At 45.7% G+C, this 9236-nt stretch overlaps 1 protein-coding gene across 1 annotated transcript; it reads left to right on the top strand.

Moving 5' to 3' along the window:
• The first annotated feature begins 1632 nt into the window (after positions 1 to 1632).
• On the top strand, positions 1633 to 9236 carry LOC118838382 (TAR DNA binding protein). The gene is made up of 6 exons (XM_036745659.1): positions 1633 to 1989; positions 3386 to 3638; positions 5003 to 5166; positions 5866 to 6006; positions 6551 to 6721; positions 7176 to 9236. Exons 2-6 carry the CDS (start codon positions 3401 to 3403, stop codon positions 7704 to 7706), a joined length of 1245 nt encoding a protein of 414 aa, XP_036601554.1. The 5' UTR covers positions 1633 to 1989; positions 3386 to 3400; the 3' UTR covers positions 7707 to 9236.

The raw sequence follows: 9236 nt of genomic DNA, 5'->3' as shown, positions 1-9236 counted from the left end.
CAGAAGCAAATGAACACAATAGGTCAGTGTCTGACCAACTCAAAGACGTCAGTTACTAGGGAAAAGATTCTCTATTTGACAGAAACTTCTGGGAAAACGGGAAAGGAGACTGGCAGAAATTAAGTGTAGATCAACCCCTCACACCATATACCAAGATAACCTCAAAATGAGTACCTCTGACTTAGATATAAAGGGAGACATCATAAGCAGATGAGAGAACCAAGGAAGAAATGACCTGTCAGATGTATAGATAGGGGAAGAGTCCAGGACCAAACAAAATCAGATCACAGAAGATAAAATGGACAATTTTGATTTTTTTTAAATTTAAAAGTTTTTGCATCATCAAAACTGTGGTGGGGTGAGGCGGAAATCTGGGCAGCAAGTTTCTCTCTTAGATGTCTCATTATCAAAAGAACTGATTAAAATGTATAAGCGTAAGAACCATCCATCCCTCAACTGATGCTACATTTGAAAATTAAGGTAAACTGAGAGCAGGTATAGGGCAGCTGGGGCGTCATAGTGCATAAAGCACCAGTCTTGGAGTCAGGAAGACTCCTCTTCCTGAGTTCAAATCCCGCCTCAAACACTTACTAGCTGTGTGACCTTGGGCAAGTCACTTAGCCCTGTTTGCCTCAGTTTCCCTAACTGTAAAATGGGGATAATAACCGTCAATGAACCTTTATGAAGCACCTACTATGTGCCAGGTACCGAGGATCCACAGACGAGTCAGTTTTCCATATTCCTGAGGCAGACACCAGATACATAGGTCAGTATACACCTGCTACATACAAAAGAAGGCTGGAGGGATGACAGCAGCTCACTCTTCCAGGGCATCGGCAAATTCCTTAACACGCGTCCGCTTTGATCCTAGCACAGCAGCAGAGGGAGGGCCGTCATTATGCTCATTCCACGGAGGAGGATAACGAGGCCGGGAGCCGCGGAGCCACTTGCCCAAGGTTACATGTAACTACTAAGCAGCGGGTAATTGGGGGCAGTTAATTTGATGCGGTTTTACGGAGGGAGGAAATTGTAGGAAGAAAGCCCCGAATTCAAATTTTGCCCCAGGCACCGGTGCGTCCCCAGGGAAAGTCACTTTACCTCTGTTTCCCCAACCGTACAAAGGAAATTCTAATAGCACCCGTCAATGTTGTGTTGTGGAAGCGCTTAAACAAGCTTCTAAGCAACCCTTAAAACGTTATGTGGGGGGAAAAATCTAAAAAGTGCTATCTGATTGCTGGCTATTATTGTTGTTATAGGCAAAGGGTACTAAGGATAGTGGGCAACAAAGGCTTCCTGTAGGAGGCAACACTTGAATTTGGTTCCGAATAAGGCTAAAAATTTCCAAGAAAGGGAGAAAATGAGGGAGCGCACTCCAGGCGAGGGGCACAGCACACGCAAAAGCCCGGAGGCTGCCAGCAGCGAGGCCCCGCAGGCCGGTCACGTGGGTCGTGGCAGCCAGGGAGCTCGAGCCGCTCCTCCGTTGCACCTGCCAGCGCCGGGAGCAAACCGCGAGCCGTAATCGCAGGACGGCAGAGCGCAGCCCGCGCGTCCCGCCGGCCGCCGCGCCTGCGCGCTCCGAATGGGCGCGAGCTCGCTCCCTCCCTCCCTCCCGACCCCGAGCGTCGGTTGGTCGGGCTGAACCATCTGCGCGAGTGCGCGTGGGGGGAGCTCCTCCGCCGCTGCCGCCCCTCGCCGGCCTTTCCCTCCGGGCCACAAGCACCGTCTCCAGCCCGGGTTCGGCTCTTTCTCACGCCGCGTCCTCCGCCGAGGCGACGGCACCGGGACTTGGGACGGGGTCGCGAGCTCCCGCGGCCAGCCCGCCTCCCCCGCGCGCGCGGCTCCGGTGAGCCGGCCCGACGTCCGGCGAGGGGAGGAGGCGGCTCGAGCGCCATTTTGTCGGAGCGCAGCGGTGGCGGTGTCGGCGGCGGTGCCAGGGCTGGCCTGTGTTCCACTCGCTCGCCTGTCCGGGGCCCTGCGGCGGCCGCGCGGGTGAGTCGCGGGCCGATTCCCCTCCCCCCCGGTGCTGCGCCGGCCTGGCCCGGAGGCGGCGGCGGGAGAGCAGGGCCTGGCCCCGGCTCCGTTCTGTCAGGGCCTCTCCAGCCCGGCCGGGCCTGGGGGAGGAGGGCGGTGGGGCCGGAGTTGGGGGGAGGGGGGCGGCGCAGGTTCGGCCGCTCGAGGTGGACTGGGTGGTGGTTTACCCGGGCCCAGGCCACGTGCTCATGACGTGCCGCCCCCCACCCCCGCCGGGGCCCTTCCCCTCCCCCCGCCGCCCCGCCCGCTGCGCCCGTGGCCATGGTTACCGGCCGCCTCCGGGCGCGTGCTGCCCGCGGGCCTCGGCCTGCGCTGGGCCCGGCCGGAGGATCAGTTTGTGCTCGCTTGATAGCCCGATCTCCGAGACTTTGGCTTGGGGGGGCTGTTATCAGGGCTCGGGGGGGGGGTAGGCCTGACCCCTTTGGACGGATAAGGAAATCGAGGCAGCCCGGGCTTGACGAGCCGGAGAGCTTGGAATCAGTCGGTTATTCATTCAATGAACATTGACCCCCGGAGAGGCTAAAGAAAAAAGAAAGAGGAAAAGGCAGGCTCGCCCCCTAGGAGTTCACAGTCTAGGAGGGACACCCTCACAGGGACGGGAAAAGTGGGGAGCAGGCCGCCCCCAGTGTGGAGCCGGGACCAGGACTCGCCCCTCAACCCCTGCCAGGGAGCTGGGGGGAAGCTGTCCCACCTTCTCCGGCCCAAAACAAGGGGGACCCTCGTGGAAGATCCCCTGCTGGGCGGGCCCGGGATTCCATCAATCACGGCCTGTCTAGGGAACAGCAGAGGAAATTCCCAAACTTTCCAGTTTGCTCAGAGATTTAGTGCTGGCCGGGACCTTGGATCTGCTAGAGTCTAGCTGTCCTTCTCTGACAAATGTGGAAACTGAGGCCCAGAAAGATTTGTAAGGGGCACCCAAAAACCAGATAATCTCTCCAAACCCAGGGCTCCTTCCACTCCCTGCGTCCCAGAGTCGTAGGATTATGGACCAGAACCCCTATGTAGTGCCTTTTGCCGATTGAGTTAATGACTTGCCCAAGGTACTGGTATTGCATATGAAGCAACATAGTCACATTACTGACTAATGTCAGAGCTGGGATTTGAACTGAGGTCTTCTCATTCCAAGCCTTTCAACAGCTGATGGGGGAATTTAATCCTGACCCTTCACCAGCCCTCCCAGGATTCCTTGTAGGTCTTAATAATGCTGCAACTGTGACAACAAGCAACAGCAACAAAATAACTCTCCTAACTGTTTAGTCAACTTGTTAGGGCCAGTTAACCCTGATTATTTGGTTGTTACTACAATAAAAGTTAAATTGTGATAAAGTATCATTTATTCATGTCTCCCTGATAGGAACATTAAGTAAAGATGTCTGAATACATTCGGGTAACAGAAGATGAGAATGATGAACCCATTGAAATTCCCTCAGAAGATGATGGCACAGTGCTGCTGTCCACGGTCACTGCCCAGTTTCCAGGGGCCTGTGGGCTCCGCTACCGGAATCCAGTGTCTCAGTGTATGAGGGGTGTGCGACTCGTAGAAGGAATTCTGCACGCTCCCGATGCTGGCTGGGGAAATCTGGTATATGTTGTCAACTATCCAAAAGGTTTGTGGATACTTATGTCCTAGCAATTTTTGTGTCGTTGATGGTATAAATCTTGAACTTGTTCAGGCGAAATACAGCATCATTTGAGATGGGTCTCCGTCAGAGATAGTTGTGACATCTTCTCATCTACATGTCTACATGGGCAGCTGTTTTAAAAGATGCATCTGGGCTGTGGTAAAATGTCACATTATTAAAGAAGTGACTTTCACTTTCAACACAGCTGTTTGAATAAAGCTATCCAGCTCTAATAATAGCAACATTTAGATGGAAATGTTTTGTATAAATTATTTTATTTAATAACAACTCAGGAAAAGTGGGCAGTACCAAGTGTAGTATGCCCATTTTATAATGGAAGTGACTTAAAGTTCTTGAAGTGGGAACACCCAAGTCCTCTGACTAAATCCAGTTTTCTCTCACTCCCTAACATCCTGTGAATTTTAAGGGAAAGACTTTAGGAGAGTTAGTTTGATGGATAGGGTAAGGTTAAGCTAGGAACATAATAAATTTGCTGTTCATAAGTTAGTGCTGTTAAAATAGTTAAAACTAGAGTGATTTAATCTTTGTTCTGGTTAAGTCTTATTTGTGTCATTAATTTGCTTAAGCAAACCTATTTATTCCAAAGGAAAAAGTTTGACACATGTTCAAAAAGTTTTAAACTTGTAGGAACCAGTTTGATTTTTCCTCTCTTCTACCTTTTGTGGTTTAGATGCTAAATCTAAGAGAGGTTAAAAAGAAACCGAGGAAGATCGTATGCTATTTAAAGTTGACGGGAGCCATCCATTCTGGGTTTCGAGGGTTTTTTGTTTTGGTTTTTTGTTTGTTTTAAGTAGTTTTCACTCACTGGCCCCTTTGCATGTCTTTTCTAGACTTTCTAGACATGACTATACCAAAACTGGCCTGGATGTGAAAAGTGCACTTTAAGGCACCATCCAGAAAGTTTGAGTTTCCCTTTCAACAGCACATTTTAGTTTTCCAGCGCATTATTTGTGTTGAGGAGTTGGCCAGAAGTTAGTGCTTAGTCAGACTCCTACAGCGCGAACAGTTGTTAGGTTTTTGCACCATTCTCCTTTCCATGCTATTGTATGGATAATGTGGACTATCTTGAGAACCATATACTGTTCCCCAAGATGTAGATCTCTGCTCTTGGGTGTTGCTGAACTAGAGCTTGGAATGAATATCACCAAGAAACCCCAGGACAAAGCCCAGCATGGCCTTTAAGTATGGATTGTATTTTCAGCAGATTAACAGTACCCTCAAATGAGGTAGCCCCTTTCTCTCCAAAGCTCAGCAGACAGTAATGTGGTTATATTCTAATTAGTTTCAGAGTAAATATTTACAAAAGATTTCCTGCTCAATTTGTCCAGATAACAAAAGGAAAATGGATGAAACAGATGCCTCATCAGCAGTCAAAGTGAAAAGAGCTGTGCAGAAGACCTCTGATTTAATAGTCTTAGGTCTTCCCTGGAAAACAACTGAACAGGATTTAAAAGAATATTTCAGCACTTTTGGAGAAGTCCTTATGGTGCAGGTAAGCCTTGCTTTTGTTGGGTCAAAATTTATGCTGCCCTGACTTTGTTTTTTGGTCCCAGTGAATTGTATCTCTGGCATTTCCATCAGTGTTATGTGAGTCATTGTCTGTCACGTTCAATAGAAGACACTTCTTGTCTTACATCTCACGTAAACAAAGCTGGAGAGACTTACTTTCTCTGCTTTCTGCTTTAGGTACAAGGCAAATACTTTGGTATAGTCAAATCCCATTATTGCAGAGTGGGTTGGTCACACATCAAGTCATGCCATTAAAATAGTTTGTACAGAGATCAGTTACCCTGAGCATTTTATTTGGAGAAAGGGGAAGTGAATTATCTTTCATTTAAGTAATTATAAGAGAGAAAGTAGAGTTAGGCTTTCTAAAAATGAATTAAAATACCTCCAAATTAAATACAAATGCCCTAGTGTCGCTTCACACCATCTTGATTCATGACTTTTCCCTTTGCAAAAAAGCCATTTTCTGTTAAGATAAAGGTTGGGTGCTCGGCAGTTTTGAGGTTCTGTTGCTGTTTGTAGTCGTGCCTCTGTTTCGTAACAATACTGTTTGTGAGTTCCTCTTCCCAATTACTACCATCCAGCACTCCCTGTTTGCCCTTGCTTCAGCTTTTGTTACTGGATGCAGTTGTTATTTGTGCCTGTAATTTTATTGATGTGGCTTTAAAAACGTTTTATTTTTTAGGTCAAGAAAGACATTAAAACTGGTCATTCGAAAGGATTTGGTTTTGTTCGTTTCACGGAGTATGAAACACAAGTGAAAGTGATGTCCCAGCGCCACATGATAGATGGACGGTGGTGTGACTGTAAGCTTCCTAATTCCAAGGTACTTTCCTTTATTGTTTTCATTGTACAGTAGGATTTTTTTAGAACCACTAACTTCGTTTTGCATTTAAACTACCCTCTCCCTTGGGCTCTAGGACCTTCGTTTTAGATTATTGTGCCCTTGCACTGTTCAGTAATGCTGGAAATAGCTTCTAGACCACATCATTTTTGTTCGCTTATTTAGTTTATTCCGTTTTTGCTGCTGTTGGCTTAGTCATCTCTTAAAGAGAACATGGGCTTAGTGACAATCAGAATGTGTTTCATTAGACCTAGATTGTCCATTAGGGACAACCATTACTTTTGCCAACACGTTACTAAATAAGTCTGGCTAGACTCTAGCCATCTTTCCAAAATTCCGAGTTCGATTCTGCATAGAAACTTCTCATTGTTAGAAACGCGCTGTCTTCATGATGAGGTATAAGGGCAGCACTGGGCAGACCAGCCAGATAACCTTTTACATCCCTAGCCATGAATTTTGTAAAGTATGTTTGCTGTGCTGTTGGCAGTTTCTCATTTGCTCTCTTCTCCTGTGTGATTTGACTTAGCAAAGCCCAGATGAGCCTTTGAGAAGCAGAAAGGTGTTTGTTGGCCGCTGTACAGAGGACATGACAGCTGATGAATTGCGGCAGTTTTTTTGCCAATACGGAGAAGTGGTAGATGTCTTCATTCCCAAACCGTTCAGGGCCTTTGCCTTTGTTACATTTGCAGATGATCAGGTATTTTGTTTTTTACTTTAATATTTTAGTCCCTGCTAATTAGGTAAACTTTTTTTTCGTGAATTTTACCTATCCACCTGTTTGCCATGCTTGTTAAAGCCTCTTGGCCTTTATATAAAACTTTGAATGGGGGGCGCTGAATATTGGCCATGTATACTTTTAAAAGTATTTGTTGATTGTTTGTGGAAGTACACTATGTTGTGAATGATAAATTTCTGCAAATGCACGCATTTCAACTGATGGTGGTATTGTGTCTTCTGAAAACAAATTACCAGAAAACCCCTGCTGCTTTTACTAAAGCTAAAAGGGATGTTATTTTAATAGAATAAATTTGGGCAGCTTTTTTCTACTTTAGATACTGGTTTTAATCTTGACTTTAGTAGTGTTCTTTTCTAACTACCCTAAAACCATACATAGTTTAACCTCATTTATTTGCATCCCTTATTTCTTGTAGGTTGCCCAGTCTCTTTGTGGAGAGGACTTGATCATTAAAGGAATCAGCGTACATATATCCAATGCTGAACCTAAGCACAATAGCAATAGGCAGTTAGAAAGAAGTGGAAGATTTGGTGGTAATCCAGGTGGCTTTGGAAATCAGGGTGGGTTTGGCAATAGTAGAGGGGGTGGAGCTGGTTTGGGAAACAACCAAGGTAGTAACATGGGTGGAGGGATGAATTTTGGCGCTTTCAGCATCAACCCTGCTATGATGGCTGCAGCCCAGGCAGCACTGCAGAGCAGCTGGGGGATGATGGGCATGTTGGCTAGTCAACAGAACCAGTCAGGCCCATCAGGCAACAACCAAAGTCAAGGCAACATGCAGAGGGAACCCAACCAGGCCTTCGGTTCTGGCAATAACTCGTATAGTGGCTCTAACTCTGGCGCAGCGATCGGTTGGGGTTCTGCATCAAATGCAGGGTCAGGCAGTGGGTTTAATGGAGGCTTTGGTTCAAGCATGGATTCCAAATCATCAGGTTGGGGAATGTAGACAGTTCTGATAACTATGGTGGGAATTAAATTTTTCTAAACTCATGGTAAGTATATTGTAAAATACATATGTACTAAAATTTTCAGAATCAGTTTGTTCTGTGTGCAGTATATTCAGCAGTATTTTTGACATTTTTCTTTAGGAAAAGAGGAAAAAAATTAAAGGAATTTTATAAGTTTTGTTACGTAAAGGGTTGAAATACTGAATGGTTGAAAGTGAACTGCTATTTGCCTGATGGGTAAAACTAACACACTACAATTGATTATAAAAAAGATTTCTCCTGTGATATTTTATCCCTGGGCTTCTCGTCAAGTGAATTTCTTTGCATGTTCAAAATGGAAACCATTAGTCAGAACTCCATTCTCCTTGTTTTAATTTGATCCCCACCATACAGATTTTTCCTTAGAAAACTCTCCTATCTGGAGAACATGGTGTCATGATGTTGGTCTTTTTGTTTCGTTTTGTTTTTGTTTTGTTTTTTAACACTGTCTCTCCTCATATACTAAAGTACGATATGAAGGCTTCATTTAATCTCTGCAGTTCATCTCATTTCCAATGTTTATGGAAGAAGCACTTCATTGAAAGTAGTGCTGTAAATATTCCGCCGTAGGAATACTTCTGTCCACATGCTTTATCATTCAAGAATACTTCCTCACCCTGCGCACGCTGCGTCTTTGACGGTGGGTGCCCCATTTTTATCCGCTACTCTTTATTTCATGGAGTCGTATCAACGCTGTGAACGCGAGGCTGTGATATGGAACCAGAAGGCTGTTTGAACTTCTGAAACCTTGTGTGGGATTGATGGTGGTGCCGAGGCATGAGAGGATGGTATGAGCGAGAAACAGGAGAGAGCGCGTGCAGAGACTTGGTGGTGCATTGAACTTGGCGAGATGTGTCTCTCAATCCTGTGGCTTTGGTGAGAGAGTGTGCAGAGAGCAATGATAGCCAGTAATGTACGAATGTTTCTTGCATTCAAAGGACATCCACATGTGTTGGAAGACTTTTAAGTGAGTTCTCTTCCTAGTTAACCAACTAGTTGAATGTGTTAAGTGAAATGAATTATTTGTATTTTTTCCCTTATGTCAACTGCTGTGAATGCTGTATGGTGTGTGTTCTTTTCTGTTAATGATATGTAAGTGTGGTAATGTGACCCGAAGATGATGGGGGCTGTGACTGGGAACATTGACTGAGCTTGTGGTGTGCTTTGCAGGGTTTCTTTGAAGCAGAGTCCACCAGTGAGCTCAGGGTGTGTCTCAAAGAAGGGTGGAAGTTCTAATGTCTGTAAGATACCCCTAAGAATGCTGTTTGCTGCAGTTCTGTGTTCTGTGCTTGGATGCTTTTTAGAAGATTTGTCAATGTTGGAAATTCTTAAATAAAACTGATTTAAATAATATGTGTCTTTGTTTTGCAGCCCTGAATGCAAAGAATTCATAGCAGTTAATTCCCCTTTTTTGGCCCTTTTGAGATGGAACTTTCATAAGTTTCTTGGCAATAGTTCATTTTGCTTCAAATAAACATGTTTGAAAAGTT

Source organism: Trichosurus vulpecula, chromosome 2 (genome assembly GCF_011100635.1).
Source record: "Trichosurus vulpecula isolate mTriVul1 chromosome 2, mTriVul1.pri, whole genome shotgun sequence".
Lineage (NCBI taxonomy): Eukaryota > Metazoa > Chordata > Mammalia > Diprotodontia > Phalangeridae > Trichosurus > Trichosurus vulpecula.
This window is presented reverse-complemented; position numbering and strand designations above follow the sequence as displayed.